Here is a 19,957-nt window from a genome sequence, read left to right as displayed (position 1 = left end):
TCTACTTACATATAGATACGATTTGTCAGGTTTCATGCCTGGATGGTTGGACGCCTGGCTCCTGGGTGAACACCGTACGTTGCTCGAGAAAAGGAAGGAACATGATCGCTTCCGCACGTGTGAGCTTGTACGCACTTTTGGCACTCCGTGGGTTCCATGGGGGCGGCCCCTCGATGCGATGCGTGAAAATGCTAGCTTGACAGGTGGTCGCCCACGGTGTTTCACCATCTCGCCCCTCGATAGGCAATCGCGCGGCAGGCGAATGAAGGGTCCCTCACACAATCGGCCGTTCTCGTTGCTGTCCTCTCTCTTTCGCCGAGCGAGCAAGTAAGTAGTACCTGCGTTCTGACGCCTATGTAGTGCCTCGTGTTGTGTGCAAGCCCCAATCAAGGGATGAAGGGGAGGGGGAAAGCCTCCAATCTCGGATCTTCCCCTGGTTTGTGGTAGTCATCGTGTCCCATGCGCGCTACCGATAGTAGGATCTTGCTTGCTGCATGCTGCGGGTGGTCCTTGAAATGAAGCAAGGGGAGACAGATGGAGGAACGGGGGGTATCACCAAAGGAAGTTTTCACCTGCAATCGCCGAGCTCGTCCTACGTACACCCACCCAGCCATCCATCTATCCAGGCCTGAGGATTCCCGCACAGGGGAAACCAAAACCAATGCAGCAGAACGTGACGAGGGCAGTGATGGAGGCAGCAACACTCGAGGCAGCCAGCCGAGTCCAAGTACATACCCCAGGAAGTCCCTCGTATGGGGGCCAACTGCCTAGATCTAACCCTCCGCTCCCAGACATCGATGAGATCTGGCCACACGGGAATGCTCCCGACAAGGGACCATGTCGTGGAATCCCATCTTTCTTCGCTCTCTCGTGCCGCACACCTTTTCCCCTGCCTGCCACCGACGCCCTCCCAGTTCCAGGCCCAAGACATGGTCTTGGACGTCGTGCAGCCGGTCGTGGAAAGTGGCACGGCGGCTACTTGCATTCGTCCGACGCTCATTTTCCCACGTTTCTGGGTTGCAAGCAAAGCACGAAGGAGTAGTAGTAAAAGAAGAAAAGAAAAGAAAAGAATTAGCCCCAAATGTGAGCGGCTTTGTATGCATGCCTGAGGCGAAATGTCTCGGCTCTGGTGTCACACATCAGTAAGGATGGCTGCCTGGGCCCGCCGCAGGATGCCGCCGATGGGTGAAGATGGTAAGTGATATCTCACTCCCTTTTCGCGCCATGGGGATCGTGATTCGCTTACTTCGGGTTATTGGGTGCGCCCCTGATTGAATGTCTGGCCCCTGATGCGTCGATACCTCCCGGTCAAGGCAGAGAGTATAACACGACCAAGTAGGGGGAGATGCCGGGCTGCTGAATCGGTATATGCGTGTGTCGTATATAAGATGGGAGTCGGTTGGACCCGCGGTGGCCGTTGGACCCCACACCCTCCGCGTCCCTCTCCTCTACCGGGGGTGTGATGCCGCCGCAGCTTTGCAAGTTTGCTGGGTCTTTGGGGGCCGTAAGCTTACCCTCCCGGGGGTTGCAGGTATCCCAGTAAGCTCGCGATCCTGCTCATGCTAGGTAGAATGTGCCGATCCGTCATATAGCTCGGGCTACCACTGGATGTGGCTCGTATTTTATAAGCGAATAAGACGTCGTGTATGCGGTGTTTGGCCAATGGGGCGACGGACGAAGGTGTGCTGAATATGTATATGTAAGATGTATATGCATGTAGTAGGCCAATCTCGGACTCCTCTGCCCGAATATAGCAATCCGGCTGCGATGAAACCTCAAAGTTGCCTTCTATAGCAATAATACCGACCATGGTATAGGACTGGGCGCAACAACGGTTTCCCATTCCGGAAACAGAACCCTCGGGATGGTGTGTGACAAATGAGCAGGACCCGGGGGAATGGGAAGCATAGAAACTCTCTCCACATGGGTATTGCATCGGCGCCTTCGTCGATGGGATGGTTTCCGGGCCACTTGCCTGATGGCCATACGCCGAAAGAGTCCATTCTCTTTGGTACAACGACTGACCGAAGATACCAAGACGGGCAAGGAATTTACGTTGGCGTTGAGAAGTCGTTACGACACCGTATCTTCAGTTACGGTCTGGGTTTGGGTCTGTAGACACTATACGACGTGAAATTACCGTACAAAGGCCGGAACATGGATTACTTGCTACCCCTTATAGAAGCACGGAAGTCAGAGACCGGAACTTAGTACAGACCCCCGCTCTCCCTATTTGGCCTTATCGACTCGACCTTTGGCCTGATCGGACGGAGCCAGTTCCCCCAATAACCTGCGACATCGTATTCGCTCATTGAGACGACCCATCAGATGATATATACACACAAGTGAAGCTAGCGAACACATGTGATTAATTCGCTTTTCCGCAAGTCAGCCAATGCACCCGCCCAACCGTCGTCCTTTTGCCAAAATAAAGCTTCCTCGATTTCCTACCGTTTTCAGTCCTCTGAGCAAGGGATTCGGCCCCCTAGCGCCTTGGCGACCGCCGCCCCGACGGGCATGGTCGCGGAGGCGTTGTGGGCCGACAGGGCCGTCGCGAGCCACGGGATGGACTGGCCCTCGTTCTCGACGGCCTTGCCCGAGAGCTGGAACGTCAGGTCGCCGTCGGGCGACTCGCAGACGGGCTTCTTGCCCAGCGCGGTCAGGACCGGGCCCTGGGCGATGTCGGCCCAGATGAAGAAGTCGTTGGACCCCGGGTGCATGGCCAGGTCCTGGATGTACGCGGTCCCGACGTTGGCGCCGCCGTCGAGATAGTTGTTCCATGTGGTGTTGCCCTTTTTGTTGCAAGATACGGCGTTAGTCTATCATATGTATATATATACCTCGCATAGGATCAGCGGATAGGGGGTCATGTGTAAGTACTCACGAGCTCGAAAGTGAAGACGGTGGGGTTAGGGATGTGGACTGTGCCGTTGAAGTTGTTGGCACTGGCCAGCGTGACGTTGATGTTCGACACGCTCAGCCCCGCGAACCCGTTGAAGGCCTTGAGCTCCACTTCCTTGCGGAAGGTGACGGGGTAGTCGCGGGCGATGCCGGCCACGCGGATCTGGGTGTCGCCCTCGACGCGGACGCGGACGGATTCCTTGGCGAGCAGGGCTTCGTTGAAGGCGACGAGCGAATCCACGTCCTCGACCGCCACCTTCTGGCTGACGTTGACCACGACCGACGCCGCCGACGCGACCTCGGGGAACTGGAACTTGGCGAAGGCCATGGGCGCGGCGCCGTCGTTGTTGTCGGGCAGCAGGGACATGGTGCCCTCGAACGCCCGGATGGTGGCATGGACACCGTTATCGGCAAGGATGGTCGAGTTGATGGCCATGTGGAACGAGTCCTTTTCAGCCTGCGAGATGACGATGGAGTCGATGTCCAGGCTGGCATTGTCGAGCCTGGACTGGGCCATATTTGGGACGGCGACGAGAATTCTGGGTAACTGGTGATTTAGTGCAAGCTCTCTCCCCCTTGACCGTCTGCCCTCCTGTGTCTTCCCACTTACACGCATGGAACCACAATCACCACGGTGACTACCAGCAGCAAGACATATATCCACCAGAACTTCTTGCAGTGCCCTTTGGCCCCCTTCGACTTTGGCCCAACGATACCAGCCCCGGATACCGAGCCATTGGGAGTGTCGTGGCGAGATACCTCGGCCTTCTCCGACATGGTTGTGACTTATTCTACCAGGAGTTGTACAAGATGCGCGGCCTCTGGTCTCGCTCAGTCGCAGGCCAGTCGATGTTGTGCAGCACACAACAATATCGAACCGATGGCACGTACGTGCTGTAGACGGGCCGGCGAGGAGACGAGGACGGCGAGAGGGGTGATAGGGTCGATGACGAAAGAGACGGGGACGACGACGACAGACATCAGATGGATGCGAGATGCTGCCTATTATTCTCCAAGTTGGAGAGTGGCCTCGACCGGGAAACGGATGGCAAATCGGAAGCATGGCCCTTGCGCGTCCCTCGAGGCGCCTTCTCATCTTCTTAATTATGGTCACATCTTAGGAGCCATCCGCTGGTGGGCGAGCTTGTGTAGCGAGCCTAGCATATACCCTATGTACGGTATGCCAACGAGAACGAAGATCGCTCTCTTGCCCCCTGCTCTTAGTGGGGGAGGATGCGGTCGCTGCGAATTTCCGCGAGAACTAGGGTAGCTGTCCAATCGCAAGGGAGCCAGGGGAGGTGGAGTCAGAGATCCTCGCCGTCCAAGGGGGCTCGACGGACCAATATGTTGGCGCTGTCGGCTGGCGGTAGAGCACATGCGAATTTGAGTTTGATTGATACTAGGCCTTATTACCATCAGGGACCTGCGTTAGATGCAAAACAGGCAGGTGGGCAGCACATATCAAATGAAAAGGCAAGAAAGTCAAAACCAAAGTATGTATAACACTATCTATCATAGCCGTCCGTATAAAACCATATTCCTTTCAAGATTCCGGGCAAGGCTACTAAAACGGACTGGACCACAAGCAAATGCTCCAGCAAATGCTACGGTACGACTTCTTTCCCCCGCGTAATCTTGACAAGCTTCCAGGCTGTGGAGCTGGATCCGGCCAGAACAGCTTCAAGGTTCCGTTTCGTTCACCACCGTCCAAACACCAGAAATAAGGACGTGCATACCGGTATATCCGTTCTTCTCGAAACAGCACAAGGGCCACCCCTATTTGATGAACTGCTACTCAAATACAATCTAACCTTCCAGTTCAAGTACAGGCAATGCCATTCGTTCCCCTGATACGGCGACGGCAAGCTATACCAAGCTTTTTCTAGACAAGCTTCTCGGCGGCTTACGGCTGATTATAGAATCGAGGCCTCAAAGTCTCGTGAACATGCAAACCGAACTTTCCATCCCCCTTTTCTGCAACACGCCCTCTCAAAGGGAACCGGATAGATGTCCGTGGGTAGATCAGCCCAGTCTAACAATCCAGTATCCTATTGTATGCGCCTGTCTATGTCTACAGCTTCGATTTCGTCCAAAGCCCCATCTTATCCAACCCTGCGGCACCATCGTAGATATCTCTCTCCACCATTCTGGTATTAATCTGCGGTAGTTTATCGGGTTAGCAAGCGTTCATCTCCAATAGAACTTGAGATTTGGAGCAGGCAGAGGAGCACTTACATGTCGAGGACCGAGCGCTGATATATCCTTGGCTCCTAGGAGCCTCATGCACGTCTCCGTTTCGGCCTTGAGAACTGTCATCGTTGCATATGAGTCAGTAGACAGAACAAAGATACAGAGACGGGGTCGGAATGATACCGCCTTTCTTGACTTACTCTCGAATACGCGCTCCACGCCGGCTTGACCGCCGGCGCCCAGCCCGAAGAGGGCAGCTCTCCCGATGCCCACGGCCTTGGCTCCGAGGCATAGCGCCTTCACAATGTCGGTCCCGCGCTTGATGCCCCCATCCACCCATACTTCAATCTTGCTGAGCACCTCTGGACAGTATTTGCGGATTTCGAGAAGCGTGTGGATGGCGGGTGGTGCCGTATCCAGAGCGCGGCCCCCGTGGTTCGAAAGAATGATGGCTTTCACCTGGGGAGCGTATTGGGCGGCCAAGTAGGCGTCTTCATGAGTCTGGATGCCCTTCAGCACGATCGGCAGGTCCGTATGCTTCGCCAGCCAGGGCAGCGTGATTTTCCATGTAAGATCCGCGGCGGTGCCCCAGAATAGCTGCTGGCCAACCCCGCCACCGCCCGGTCGGCTCGCCTCGCCTCCCGTCTTGGCCGCGGCCGCTACCGGGGCGGTGTTGACGAAACTGGACTTCTCGTCCAGCTCGCGCTTCCCGGGAACCGGGGCGTCCAACGTCAAGCAGATGAGCTTGAACTTGTCCGACATCTTGTTGATCCGAGCCAGCATGGCTTCGCTCTTGGCCCGGTCATTCTGGACATACAGCTGCCAGCCGAACATCTGACCTGGTTTGGCGTCGGAGACGATCTGTTCCGGGGTCATGGAGGCATTGTTCGAGATGATCTGCAGCGCGCCGAACTTGCTGGCGGCCCGCGCAATTCCCTGCTCGCCGTCAGGATGGCCCAGCCTTGCCATCGCAGCAGGGGCTACGAACAACGGCAGGCCCACCTTTGTGCCGAGCAAGGTAGTGGATGAGTCGCACAACGTACAGTCGACGAAAACCCTTGGCCTCAATAGAATGTTGCGGTAGACATGGTTGTTGTTGGATTTGGACCACGTGTCGTCGCTGGATGAGTAGTAGTAGGCCCAAGCCCTTTTCGACATTTTCTTCGCGGCCAGCTCTTCGATCTCATTTAGGTTCAGCAAACTCTCTAGCGGAGGCTCTGCTTCGTCCTTCTTCTCCTCCTTGGCTGCCGGCTTCGTCGGGTTGACCAGGGTCTGAGGATCAATCTTGCCCAACTTGGCCTCTGGCTTCAGATTCTCCTCCAACGTCCCAGGCGGGTGGATAGGGTCGTATTCCTCCGTCGCATCTCTACCAGCCAGTTGCAAGATGACCTTGGAGCCTCCCGGATGCGAGGCCAGGAAGTCTGTCACATCGTACACATGACCATACAAGACAACCCAACAGCTGTCGGGCGAGGTGTGCTTTGCCACTAGTATCCGGTTAGACAGGCCATCGTGTAAGTCTTCTCCTCCAGCACCCGTCAGAAACCCTCGAGACTTACCTTCTTCTGCACTGAAAGTCTTCATCTTGGCTGGCGATTCTTGATGAGAATCAGAGGAGATGTCATTGGTGTACACGGTGCAGGCGGCGCGCCCTTTTGGAGTGCTGAGTGGGCCCCCTTGGCCCCGTGGGACCCTCGGCTAGCATTAACCCGCAACAGCAGAAAACCGGGGTATCGTACTTACCCCATACTTACCTAGGTACTTACTCACAAGTGTTTGTTCATTGCGGGCACTTCACCGAGCAGTTGATGCGATGATAAGAAATAAATGGATGTCATATCACAGCAGTTGAATTACTAGGAAGTCCAATCGATGCGTGGCGCATGTCCCTTTCTGATTTTGCCTGCCTATGTACGCGTCGATGACATCCGATGCTTTACACAGGCGGGGGGTCAACAAGTGCAAACCATTCCCCAGGATCTGCCATGTCGTCCATTCAAGAGGGCTTATGGGTGCTAGACGAGGGCAAGATCGGAGGTGGGATGGGGGTTGTGGATTTCCCAAGCCACTCGGTGTAGGACCGTCTTCTCTGCTTCTTCCCCGAATTTCTTGACGAGATATCATTTCCCTTCTGGCCAATGTCGTCCTGTCCTTCGGCATCTTCGGGCGACTCGGACCGCGGCGCATAGCTGGTGAAAGACTGTGGTGCGACAGGTCCCGGAGCTACAAAATATGTTCGCTCCTGACCGAGTTCTGCTTCGGGGATGGTCGGCGCCGTGACGGGGACGGCCGTTGATGCTCCCACAGAAGCTCTGCGCTTAAGACCTAACCATTTGTCTTGGACGGTTTCCCCCCGCAGAAGATGATGGCTTCTTCTTGCCATCTTCGGCTGCCGCGGTCCCTTGGATTCGCTCGAGGTCCTGGAGATAGGACTGGGCTACTGAGCGCAGCGCCGGCAGGGACTTGGCATCTGTTCTGAGTGACTTGCTTGGAATCGCATGCTGTCCAGCATTCTCTTTCATTAGATGCTCGTCCAACAGTTTCATGTGCTTTCGGCACCGCTTCTCCCAATTCTTCTGCTTTCTCGAACCTCTACTGTCAGAAGGGAGGGTTCTTTCCAGGTGATCTCCTCTGCTGATCAGATCCTGTGTCGTTCGTTTCAGGCCTTCATAGTCAACACTTGAGCTGTCTGGGGATGCTTCGGCTTGCTCTTCGTCGCCGCCGCCGCCGCCAGACGTTCTGTGCTTGGGTTTCTTCTTGGGCCGCTCTTCTGTACTGGTTTTGGTCAATCGCTTCTTGGTCGCAGCTCCGTCCTAGGAAGCTGCGTGTCCCTCGGCAACCTTGGTACGGCCTCGCTTTCGTTTCCCCATCATGCCAAGGATGGCCCCCTCCAGTAATGAAGCAGGAGGGGCTCTTTCCAGCTGAGCAAGTGATTCTGCCGAGAAACACAGGTAGACGCTTGAAAACTGAGAAAAGTGACAAGAAAGGACGGTCCATAAACTTTCTCAATTTCAATAGTTCGAAACCGAGGAAGAATTGATACCCACACCTACAATCAAAGAATATCGAGTAAACCATACCTGGTAGCCTACCTTATAGGAAACTTCACTGCCTACACGACCACATTGCTTTCACTCAATCTCACTTACTGCTTACCTTGGTAGTGTGTAATACTAGGTGCCATACATTTCATTTGGGCCAAAGTGCTTACTAGGTAGTTTATTTGAGATCGTCTCCTCCATTTCGTATCATCAATGAAAATGTATTTGACATCTGAGTAACCTGGTACTAAGGAGTTGGAGATAGCATATCTTGTTAATCGAGCCGGAGATATTGGCCGACAGCTGTGTAGAGGAATAGTGGGATCGGACATTACAGTACATTACACTAGACATGTCGGGCACTAATCGCAGGATGCTACCTTAACAAATCTCAGAAACAACATGTGGATGCTCCATCGTGAATGCAGCGTGCAGGACACACCGCCGCTGCCGCCATCACCAAGCTATTACTAAAGATCGACGGGGCGGAGTGAGCAGCTTGAGCGGGCTTGGCGGGAAGGCTCGGCAGCAGCCGGCACGCGGTCCGAATTAGAGCCTTCACTGCCAGAGACAGATAGGCAGAAAGTGAAAGTGGGAAGAGCCGAAGTATGACGGAAAAGTCCCGTTCGTTGTCGGGTTTTCCGTTTTCTTCTGCTTCTGCTTCTTCTTCGTTCTCTCCCACTCGCAGCAGTCCTTGACCCTCAGCAATCAATCCTTGAAGGCATGTGAAATTCTTGGTTGGGGGATTCGGCCCGCTAACGGTGTAATACTTTGATTGTTTGTTAGAGTTGTTTCCAGAAGCAGGCATCATCCAAACCTCCTGAAAACTGTATTCGATTGGTTTCCATCGCCATCCTTTTTCATGCCTACAGAACGGCCAATGACGTGAACTCTGCGCTGCTCAATAGCTGGACCCTGCAGCTCGAAAGCTCCCACAAATTCCTCGCCGCCAGCAACAAACAGCCTGGAGGGGTTGGCTGGGTGGGCTGCTGTATGCAGTTGCCCCCCACGCCTGCGCTTATTACCTACCTTACACATGGACAGTACCTGGCTACAATATGTCACGATGTTGAGGTTCAGCAACCGTTTGAAGTGCTAGGCAGTCATTTGTCGCGCAAATTTCTGCCTACAGCATTGTCATTTAGAGCCTCAAAGGCAATCTCTGCCCTTTGGATAGGTAAGCTTCCTAAGTGCTTAGGAGTTGGTTAATCAAGTAGAAGAACGTGGAGCAAGCTCCGGCCAAGCAGTGCAATCGAACTGAAGCTTAAAACTGGCCACCTACTAGTAGCCTACTACAAGTAGTATGAGGTAATATGCCATTTTTAGCTTGTGATCCCAATGTTTCAAGCTCGTACGAATGTGGGCAAAACAGTCTTTTTGGGCCAGTTGTTATTCATCGAACCTACTCCCCTCCGGAGGCATATGTACGTATCTTAAGTGCTTAACCTACAGTAGGCTCTGGTATCTGATCATAGGTTCGACGAGCCGAGAAACCGGACCAAGGTATGCAAAGATAGCTTCAAAAGTCCGCCTCAAGTTTTGCGACCCCTCTACCCACACACACACATGCCACGGTCCACTCGGGGATCCATCACAACGCTACATCGCTCCCACGTTTTTGTTGATATACCTCGACCACCATATCAGCACCGTCGTCATTCTGCTGGTTAGCCCTCGACCTCACCGATTGATTGACCTGGCTTGGCCGTCTTGTTACGGTACTTCGGTTGCATTCGCGTGTAGCGTAACGGCGAGCCCCGGACGGCTTGCTTACATGGTACGTGCCGGTGCCATGCTGCGCTGACGGACATAACATACGTACGGTCCAGAGTCGGTCGGTCGGTAACACTTGATTCGATCTCCCAGTGCTCTCTATGCGCTTCCATGTCGCTGTAGCCCGCCGTTATCGATAATCGTCGTGGGTCTTGCCTCGCAGCGTCGCAAGGCAGATAGTTCCAAAATATTAACGCTCGTCAGTCACCCCACCATCGTCACCACCACCGCAAGGCAATATCTCCCCAGCTCAAACGGCCGATCGAGACTCCATTACTCTCCTGCCCGTTCTCCTTGTCGCAGTCCGACGCCCCAAACCTGACTTGTTTAAAGAGGTCCCACGATACTTGCAAAAAGTCAGCGCATACCTTCCTGCCCACTACTTGCATTGGTGGAGCTCCGAGTCCCTTAAAATTCCTGCAAGCCCACGAAAGGCCTAAAGTAAAAAAAACTAAATCATCTACACCTACTCACCTATTACTTACTCATCGTCCAACCTGTCCAACGCCCATCACCGCTGCGCTCAACACACATACACCGCCACACACTACACACCACACACAATGCCCGGCAAACAACCCAGCCTGTTCGCCTTTCCGGGCCTGGACGAGCTGGCACCGGCTCTGCGCTCTTATGTCATATCTTGCCAGAACGCCGGCTTGACTCGCCACGGTGCCTTCAAGGTCGGCGTCTCCGGTGGCTCCCTGCCCAAAGTGCTCGCCAAGGCCTTGCTAGCACCAGCCACCTCCGACGAAGACAAAGTCCAATTCGACAAATGGGAGATCTTCTTCGCCGACGAGCGCGCCGTCCCGCTGGATCACGACGACAGCAACTATTGTTTGCTGAAAAAGGAGCTGTTGGACAAGATCCCCGCCAACTTGGGCCAGCCTACCGTCCACCCTATCGACACGCAACATCTTAACGACACACAGGAGTTGGCCGACCAGTACGAGCAACTGCTTGTCCGCTCCTTTGCAAGCCGCGACTCCGTCAAGCTGCCCATCTTCGACCTGCTGCTCCTGGGCAGCGGGCCCGACGGCCACACATGCAGTCTGTTCCCCGGCCACCCTCTTCTACGCGAGACGAGCGCCTGGGTCGCGCCAATTGAGGACTCGCCCAAGCCGCCGCCAAAGCGCATCACCCTGACGCTGCCGGTTGTCACACATTCGGTCAAGGTCGCATTCGTCGCCACAGGCGGTGGCAAGAAGGAAATCATGAAAGAGATCTTTGAGCAAGGCAACGGTCTGCCATGCGCATTGGTGAACGAGGCCACCGGAGAGCGCTGCAGCTGGTTCGTCGACAACCCAGCCGTGGAGGGAGTCAGCTACCCTCGACGCGGATTCCTGTGAATCCATCGGAGCGCTCTCTAGTTTGTGCTACAGAACACTCGCCGCGTCTTCGCAAATGTTGCTTCTCGTTGATGCATATCAAAATCACGACGGTTGTTTCATTCGATCGTTGACGAGATCCATCTTCTTGGGGGTAGTGCAGATACCCATGCCGACATCACACGTCAACACACCTGCATCGGAGCAAATCCTCACTGTTGGGGTTGCTCTGGGCTGACTAGCTTGCGCTCCGTATCGTTGCTCGAGGTAGTCGGCTTTCACACCCCGCTGCATGAATTCTAGACTCTCTTTTGGTTCTCTCCAGTTGAGGATCTCGGCGATGGCTTTGTTTTTTTACTTTAGACGGGAAATCAGGACTCACCCGGCAATGGTCTGACTGATTGATTTTACTTCGCATCTACGGAGACGTTGGCATGGCCTTATGAAATTATGATAGAAATAAAAGAGATTCACCCCCCATTCAAATATCTTGGGATTGAGATCACCGAGCGTGACGTTGCAATGCCTGATACAATCTGATTTCTATATCTTGAGAATATGAAGTTGTAGGGGAGGACTTCCCTATTGGTTTGAGATACTCTAGTTGCTACTTTGAAGCACATGATGTCCATGTATATTCCGTTAATGATATGCTGAAAGAACCTGAATTCGCTCTCTAACAAGCACGCTTCACGTCAATAGCAATATACGGCACACCGGTTCCCGCTGATCAAGACCGGCAGACGCACTTCACCGGTCCAGCTTCTTCTCGCGAATGAAGGTGGTGGAAAGGAGGCACAGGCCCGCCAGCAGCGCGATGGGCAGGAACGCCCACGTGGTCGCCACCGCGTAGCAGTCGCGGACGGTGTCGGCGACATGCGGCGGCAGGGTGCGGATGTAGTCGAGGCTCTGGCGCACGTGCTCCTCGATCTCGGCGGCGCGCCCGCCGTCCTGGAGCCGCGCCGCCAGCTCCGTGCGCAGGACCTGCTGCAGCACCGCCGTCGACAGGCTGATGCCGATGGTGGTGCCGAGCGACCGGAAGAGGTAGGAGCAGGCCACGGCCATGGCCATGTCCTCCGGGGCACAGTTGGCGATGATGGCGATGAGTGTGGTGGTTATGGCTGTGGCACAGGGGTTGGGGATGTCAATATGTATTGCCTTTTTCTTTCCTCTTTTGCTCTTGGCAAGAAACGGGAGAGACCCCTTGGGAGAGGACGAAGCTGTAGTAAGGGCGGGCTGGTCGTGACTTACATATACTTGCCCCGAGTGCAAGAAGCGCTACCCCGATAACGACGCCGACCACAGACTTGGTGAGGGCCCCCGTAAATAGTACTAGAGGTACGACACTGAAGAGAAGAATCGTGTATCCGGTGAGTGTGAGCCCGTAGTACTTGCCGGTCTTCCTCATAACGAGCCCGCCGCCGAGAGAGCCGGTCAGCCCCAGCAGGGTGCTGGGGGTGAACATGAGGCCGGACTGGGTGGCCGTGAGCGCCATGGCGCCCTGGTAGAACATGGCGATGAAGAAGAAGACGCCCATCTGGGCCGCGACGCCGAAGAAGTTGGCTCCGTACGCGGCCAGCAGCGGGGGTCTAGGATCACGTGCCCGGGCGCGAACGGCTCGGTCGCGACCTTGACCTCGATGAAGATGAAGATGGCGAACAGGACGGGCGTCAGCGCGAGCGGCACGACGGTTATAGGCCGGCTCCACCCCTCGTTGGCGCCGTTGTCGAGGCCGAAGAGCAGCACGAAAGCGGCGGCGGACAGGGCAAAGCCTCCCAGGAAGTCGATGCGGAGGAGCTTCTGCCTCCAGTGCTGTTGCTGCTGCTGCTGCTGCTTTGCATCGTCGTCGTCGCCGTCGTCGGCCGCCTCGGGCGACGGCAGCATCGTGAACACGGCCAGCCAAGCCAGGATGGCGATGGGGAACTGGCCCGCGAAAGCCCAGCGCCAGCCGATGGAGTCGGCCAGGAGCCCGCCGATGGGCGCGCCGGAGGCGATGCCGGCCCCGAAGACGATGTTGATGTAGCCCTGCCACACGCCGCGGTCGCGCAAGGAGACGAGGTCTGTCACGAGAATGGCGACGACGGCGTTCATGCCGCCGCCACCCATACCAGCCACCCCACGGGCGATGCACTTGCAACGATCAGTCAGCTCTTTGGTTCGTTCATTCATGCATACTTGTAAGTATATCACTACGGTGTAGCGCTCAGCAAACGGGACTGCTGCGCCTAGAATCCGTAATGCGCCTTCGAACCCACTTACCAGTTGAACAATGTCTTGAGCAAGACCGCAGCCTAGGCACCCAATGCCAAAGACGGAGTAGGCGAAGAGCAAGCACTCCTAGAAGATACGTTGATGAGCAAATACACTTCCACATTGTGGTTGATGAGATGTAGGGCTGATAATCACCTTTCGGCCAAATATGTCACTCAGCCGACCGTATAGGGGCTGGAAGGTAGTGAGAGTAAGAAAGTAACTATATATCATGGGTCAGTTCTGTGAATATGTCTTTGCCTTCCCAGTACCGATCTTTGATGCCTATGCACTCACGAAGTTGCGATCCAGCTTGTGTTGTTCAAAGCGTTCAAGTCACTTCCCATCTTGCCATAGGTAGCGATGGTCAAAGTCTGATCCATAGCCACGAGGAATATCTGCCATTATACGTCTCAGCTTATATCGTTTTCGGTGCGCAATGGCCTGCTTTGGTGCTATTCCAATGCGGTTCGGTTCAGCCGCCAACTTACGCCTATACCCAGGGCCGGAAGTAGTTGAGCCATGTTCACTTTGATTTTCGGCTCATGGCCATTGGCGCCAATGATATCGCCATCGCCGCTGGTTGGCTCCGGGTCCATTGTGTCACGGCTGAACGTGCCATGGGCGCTGGTGCCGTTGGACTTGGAGATTTGCGGTGCTACCGTGTCACCCTGTCCAGAAGCGGCCGGGCCCAACAAAGGTGCAGTCTCGGACACTATGCCGGCGGTTTCTCCTGCTCGAGGAGCATGCTCTTTGGCGGCCATGTTTGCTTCTGTAACGCCAGAGGGGAGGAGGTCCTAACAGCACGTCGGCGGACTCAATGGCAGAAACTGGCCGGCTACTGACTGACCCGGGTACTAATAGGCAGGATCCAGAACCGGCCTGGGAGGAGTGGTTGGGCCATTTCGAGTTATTTTGCACCATTTCGCACAGCTCCGACTCCGGGGGTGGCATTTAGAGTGCCATTTCCCCGCCAAAAGCACATCATTGATAACGGACATGAACACATGGGCCAGCATCCGACGGGTACCTTGCGGTCCCGATCCGTGTTGCTCCCCGACCCAAAAGCAGGGCCTGGATTGCATGTGGATTGACCCTGGTGGTTGTCAAGTACTATGCTTCAATTTGATGCGAGGTTTGGGCAACTGGCGATGGCTTCATTCTTCGCTTACGCGAATGCCTTCTCAAGCCCGGCTGCACCTCATAGACCCATCTCAGCAGTATTGTAAGCAATATTGATTGACATGGCCAGTCCTGCTCGACGTGGCCGTCATCCCATCTTCTCATCGGCATCTCCTCTTCCCGTCCCATCCAATGGGGAGACAAGACAATAAGATGAAAAAAAGAATAGACGAACCAATTACGGTGCAACGTTCCCGCCCGTGAACTCTGCTGTGCATCCCTGCATTCGTCCACGTTCTATTTTGTACATTAGATACGCTTTTTGTGAGCCCTCAATGTCGAAAGCCTCGCAATGCCATCGTCCAAATATGCCTTTCTTCATTTACTGATAGTTCAAGATGCCCGGCACCCAATGTAATTGAGACGCTCGATCCGAGCCGGAGTCAACATCGATCGGATGCTGCCCTAGCTGGCAGCTGGCTCCTAATAAGTTTCACATGCTTGTAGGTTAGGAGGTACCTGGTAGATACGTAGACGCGCATGCATCATTGCCCACATGGTGATTTCCGATCGTGCCGGCTGTTCGCATTGGTAAGCATGCAGCTTCGCACTTTGCGCCCCCTCTGCCGATTGTAGCATTACAAGTAGTATGCCCAGAAGAAGAGGCAGGAGATCAATATCCAGATAGCAACAGGCAAGAGTCCAACAGACTGATAGACAGTCGGAGAAAAAGAAAGAGTAGGTATAAACCCTTCCAGAGGACTAGAACGCCTCTGAAGATTCTTCCCAGTCTTCCATATGCGTTCTTTAGCGAGAACGAAACGACGGCTTCGGCACTACCTGGTTAGGTAGACTCGCGACTACATGCCTTACGTAGACCAGGTGGAGCGGAAAACGGTTTTATTGCATGATATAGTCCACAACTTTGCAGGTTTCGCATCTGGCCCGGTGGACTGGGGCTTACTATCGCAATGTCCAGCTCTCAGGAGTTCCCCAGGGCTTAGGATCGAGGCTGTACACGTACAAACCGAACATGCATCCATCCAGCCAGCACTTGAGAGCACCCCGACGAGTCGTGTCGAGCCGTGACAGTGGCTTGCAAGGCAGAAGCGTCGAGCCCTTGGCAGTTTGGCAGCGTGGGCCACTGGTAGGCTGGTAGGGTCTGATAGGGCCTGATGATCCCCAGGATCATCGCTCGGGGACCAAACCAGCCCGTCAAAAGTGACGATGCATCGTCACACTGCCCCCTGCAAATGTGCAATCGCAATTCCGCCCCTTCTCTGTCGCGGCCTCACGTTACGCTAGCCAGCATGCTAGAAAAGAGAGAAGGGGAAGGGACCGAGAAGAAGAAGAAGAAGAAGAAGAAGAAGAAAAAAACCCTCTGTGGCTGGCGCCCCCATTCTCACCCGTCCATACCGATGACCGTTATTGTTATTGTCTCATTCCGGTAGCCTGGAAAGACTAAGATCTTCCCGCGGAGGGACAATATATTCGACGGGTAAGACGAGACTATGCTTAGTGAATTATGATCGAAAACAACAACAACAACAATAACAACACAATATAATAATATTTTTCATCAGCTTTTACCTGACTCGGGCATATAGACGTAGGTCGTGGCACTTACAAGAAATAAACAGCTCCCGCAGCGCTTGGGGAATAGAGTCGAGAAAAGAGTCGAGAGTGAGTGGCTGCTGACGCGAACCCCCTGGCCAGGGTCAATTTAGACTCTGCCATCGGTCGCGTCTCTCGATATATTCTAGGCTGTTTCAGATGGTCTAGGGGGAGGAGCTTGGACTGGGCCGGAATTGCTTATGACGACGGGACCCGACAACCATCTGAACGACCCATTCGCATATCTCGCAGGGCTCAGCATCCTTGCAACTCGGCCTGGCCTGCGTGCAAGTGAGCAAGATTCTCCACCTCGCCTCCCACTTCGGGCCAGTCGAGGCCATCCAGTCGTCGGTACCTGCATTAGCCCGGGCTCCCTCCAAAGCAGCACACCAGAGCAAAACCTGTTCGGCCTGCAAGCAGGGCAGGGCATGCGGCAGGGCAGGAAAGAGGAGTAAAACGCAGCAGCAGCAGCAGGGTCCTGCGGATGTGTGAGAGAACATGAACATCCAACGCCGGCCTACTTTATTTATTCTTTACAGCGGGACTGTGTTACGCATCTTCTTTCCTGCGGAGACGACATTGCAGGATCGGCATGAACGTCTAAGGGCTGGACCACGCAACCAACTTCGCCTCCTTCATGCCCGTCCGTCTACTGTACTTCAGACGAACCCTCTATAATGGATACGACTTCGCTGCAGACCCCTACGACGGGGCGCTCTCGCTTCTCCAAAGCCCTGCCAGCCCCTCCGCCCGGTTTGCACGACGGTTTACATAAGAGTATACCAAACACGGCCTCGACACCAGGCCCCTTCAAAATACCTCGCAAGCTGCCGTCGCTACCCCAACTACCGCCAACAACACCACCACCAACAACAACAAGGACAACAACAGCTGCCGCTTTCCCGCCCCGAAAGAGCAGCGTAGGTGCCCGGCTCAACCTGACAAACGTCATCCCTCCGTTGCCGGCGCTTCCGCCTCTGCAGAAGCAGCTCCCAACTACCCCCAAGAAGATGAACGCCATTCCTCGGAAGGCTGTTGGCCAGCAGCCAGCAGCGACAACAGCAGCGTCAGCAGTACCAGAGCTTGCGCCGCAGGGAAAGGATGCTTCCACCCCCAGAAAGCTAAAACGCATGTCGTCCATCTCGAGTATATTGTCTGCATACTCCAGCGCATCCAACGGATCACAGGACTCGGCGCACAGGTCGTCCCAGGGCAGTGTTGCAACAAAGGACAGCGAGCCGTCTCTTTCACCAGAGCGTGATGTTGCGGCCGACCCCAGAGCTAAGCTCTTTGAGACTCTGGCGACTACACAGGGAACCCGCACGAAGATGAGCTCCCCGATACCAACGACCAAATGGAAAATGGACAAATGGAGAATGGACAGCAAAAGTCACTGCCACCTGTCCCAGCCATGGACACAAGGCGAGGTGGTAGCCCGACGCTGGGGCTGCCGGCTAATCCGCGCGGTGGCCTACCGGCGACCCCTCGCTCCGCTAAAGCTGTCGGTGGGGAAGCTCCATCGTCAACCACACCGGCGCCCGCCAATTCACGGAACACCCCGTTAACAGCACCAGCCACTCCTCGAAAGACTCCTCCTCTGCCAAAACCCGACAGTTTGGAAACTACTTCATCAACTCCATACGCACCCACCAGCTTGCAGAATACCCCTTCATCAACAAAACCCTACAACTTAGAAGCCGCATCATCGTCTCCATCTGCAGCCGCCAACGATACACAACCATTGTGGCAACGCCGGGCATCAAAGTCCGATGCTAGCATCAAGGTCCCGGACCTCACACTGACTGTTAGCCACGGCTCAACCGGACCACCCGTGCCTCCTAAGAGTGAAGCTTCTAGCACGCGGCCTTCGCCTCTACCCCCGACATCATCGTCAGGTCTACCCGGACGCAATATCCGTCCAGCTCCACCACCCCCAACCAGGATACTTGCATCTAATAAACCGGACGAAGACGGAGAGATGAAAAGGCTCGCGGCTTCAGTGAAGGCTGTTGCTAAGCGGGTAGCTGGTTCCGATGCACCCAAGGAGGAAGCAAGCAAGGCGTCCGCACCCAGCCCGATCGCCGGCCCAAGCCCGGGTAGTGCGCCTGCGCATGATGGAAGTATGCAGAAAGGAGGTCTTGTAGAAAAGAGGAGCCAAGATTTTGTGTCACCTCTGTCGTCGCCCGAGGTTCGTCCTTCGTCCCAACGTGGCCAGCAAGGAGCCTTCCAGACCGCCGGACGTCCGAGCACTGCGCAAAACTCTGATAGCCGAGACCAAGCGAGTCAGCCCCAAATGCCCCGCGATGGACAGTCAATGCCACATCAACGACGTGACATGTCTCGCTCCCACGAGCAACAGCCGGCATCTTCTCCTATGGGTTCTAATGTCAGCCACCAACGATCGCATGAGCAGCTCGACCAGCAGTCCAAAGCGCCCGCAAAGGAGACGGCCTCTGCGACAGTGGATGAGCTCTCGCCCGCCTCTACCGGACAGACCCCTCGCCGCCAGCTTGCCCCCAATGGAGCACCCGCGCCTCGCACCCGCCCTTCTCTCAGTATGGTGGGCGAGGAGGTCTCGTTTACCGAGCCCAGGCCGCTCACGGACGGACAGCAGTCGGATCTGATGAGCGCAATCATGCTGTTCCGCCGCCATGACAAGCCCATCGCGGACGAGTACCCCGTCATCAACGCGGCGCCCCTGCGGCCTTGCCACCTGAAGTGCCTGAACGACCACCAGGGGTTCCTCCGGACCAAGAATGCGTCGCATTCGATTGCGTGCGCCACGTGCCACGTCGAGGACCGGGAGCCGCGGTTCGTCTGCACCACCTGCTCGGTGCGGGTGTGCTCGCGCTGCCGGGACCTGCTGGAGAAACACAGGGACACGCACACGGTGCTGAGCCTGCTCCAAGAGAGCTAGGCTGGGGCCGGGGCCGGGGAAGCCGTGGAGGCATAAGGGGGAAGAAAAATGTATTATGAACGATGGCGTTTTTTTCTTTTTTCAAAGGACCATGGATACCGTTGACTTCTTTTTTGTTTAAATTCTAATGGAAAGAACATGACCAGAACCAAATTGATCTCCGATGGAAGTGATTCTCGTTTTACAACTCTTTTGCCAAGAAGATACAAGGGTGAAATGCAAGACTGCGAAACACTACGTCTCAGATATCGAGGAGATTCAGGGCAGGAGAGCGAGACACGGATACCGGTGTTCGGGATCGTCTAAGCCAACTCTAGTCAGTATATGCCTTGCTCTCTGCCTCTGAGTGTAGGATTGGACATGTTTGAAGGATTGTCAATGTGGCCGAGAAAGGAAGCATCGAGAGGGTTATAGGTCCCGCATTGGGCCACGGAGTGAACTTATGTACATATATGTCTAAGTAGGTATATATTAGACATCTGTCATTAACACCCGCCACTTACACAGCTTCGCGTTACTTGCTCGGCTATTCTATGGACCCCCGGATGATTCCGTCATCGCCAGCTATCCCATGGCCAATGATCAATGATCTCAGGCCCTGCTTTGCTTTCCCTCTAGATCCCATTCAGTGTGGGATTTCTGCTCTGATGCCCATGCTCCCTACTACTTACTTAGATTTGACCGCTATGTTGGACCTAGCGTTCAGGGCGGGTGGTGCCTGAAGTGTGTTGCTTTTAGTGATTGCCTAGGCCTAAGTCAGTCCTACCTAACCTAAAAACCAGCCCCTTCAGGCCCGGCACTTCAGTGGGGTAGCACCCGCA

At 55.0% G+C, this 19,957-nt stretch overlaps 6 protein-coding genes across 6 annotated transcripts; 2 read left to right on the top strand and 4 right to left on the bottom strand.

Annotated features, from left to right (window-relative positions):
- Nucleotides 1-2,456: 2,456 nt before the first annotated feature.
- On the bottom strand, nt 2,457-3,678 carry PG997_003780 (uncharacterized protein; the record flags this gene model as incomplete). The annotated part of the gene is made up of 3 exons (XM_066808095.1): nt 2,457-2,819; nt 2,885-3,440; nt 3,512-3,678. The coding sequence occupies 3 exons, from the start codon at nt 3,676-3,678 to the stop codon at nt 2,457-2,459; spliced, it is 1,086 nt and encodes a 361-aa protein (XP_066671713.1).
- A 1,410-nt stretch (nt 3,679-5,088) lies between these two features.
- Nucleotides 5,089-6,675, bottom strand: PG997_003779 (FMN-dependent dehydrogenase-domain-containing protein; the record flags this gene model as incomplete). The annotated part of the gene is made up of 1 exon (XM_066808094.1): nt 5,089-6,675. The coding sequence occupies one exon, from the start codon at nt 6,673-6,675 to the stop codon at nt 5,089-5,091; it is 1,587 nt and encodes a 528-aa protein (XP_066671712.1).
- Nucleotides 6,676-7,087: 412 nt separating this feature from the next.
- Nucleotides 7,088-8,333, bottom strand: PG997_003778 (uncharacterized protein; the record flags this gene model as incomplete). Its single annotated transcript, XM_066808093.1, has 4 exons — nt 7,088-7,291; nt 7,422-7,866; nt 8,241-8,247; nt 8,303-8,333. 4 exons carry the CDS (start codon nt 8,331-8,333, stop codon nt 7,088-7,090), a joined length of 687 nt encoding a protein of 228 aa, XP_066671711.1.
- A 2,135-nt stretch (nt 8,334-10,468) lies between these two features.
- Nucleotides 10,469-11,254, top strand: PG997_003777 (uncharacterized protein; the record flags this gene model as incomplete). Its single annotated transcript, XM_066808092.1, has 1 exon — nt 10,469-11,254. The coding sequence occupies one exon, from the start codon at nt 10,469-10,471 to the stop codon at nt 11,252-11,254; it is 786 nt and encodes a 261-aa protein (XP_066671710.1).
- Nucleotides 11,255-11,983: 729 nt separating this feature from the next.
- On the bottom strand, nt 11,984-14,247 carry PG997_003776 (major facilitator superfamily transporter; the record flags this gene model as incomplete). The annotated part of the gene is made up of 6 exons (XM_066808091.1): nt 11,984-12,354; nt 12,485-12,770; nt 12,833-13,570; nt 13,640-13,706; nt 13,781-13,881; nt 13,975-14,247. 6 exons carry the CDS (start codon nt 14,245-14,247, stop codon nt 11,984-11,986), a joined length of 1,836 nt encoding a protein of 611 aa, XP_066671709.1.
- A 2,649-nt stretch (nt 14,248-16,896) lies between these two features.
- Nucleotides 16,897-19,136, top strand: PG997_003775 (uncharacterized protein; the record flags this gene model as incomplete). Its single annotated transcript, XM_066808090.1, has 2 exons — nt 16,897-17,476; nt 17,533-19,136. 2 exons carry the CDS (start codon nt 16,897-16,899, stop codon nt 19,134-19,136), a joined length of 2,184 nt encoding a protein of 727 aa, XP_066671708.1.
- Nucleotides 19,137-19,957: the final 821 nt, after the last annotated feature.

Source organism: Apiospora hydei (assembly GCF_038363865.1).
Source record: "Apiospora hydei strain CBS 114990 chromosome Unknown utg000004l_segment0_segment0, whole genome shotgun sequence".
Taxonomy (NCBI): domain Eukaryota; kingdom Fungi; phylum Ascomycota; class Sordariomycetes; order Amphisphaeriales; family Apiosporaceae; genus Apiospora; species Apiospora hydei.
Note: the sequence above shows the minus strand (reverse complement) of the source record. Positions and strands in the feature narration are given on the sequence as shown.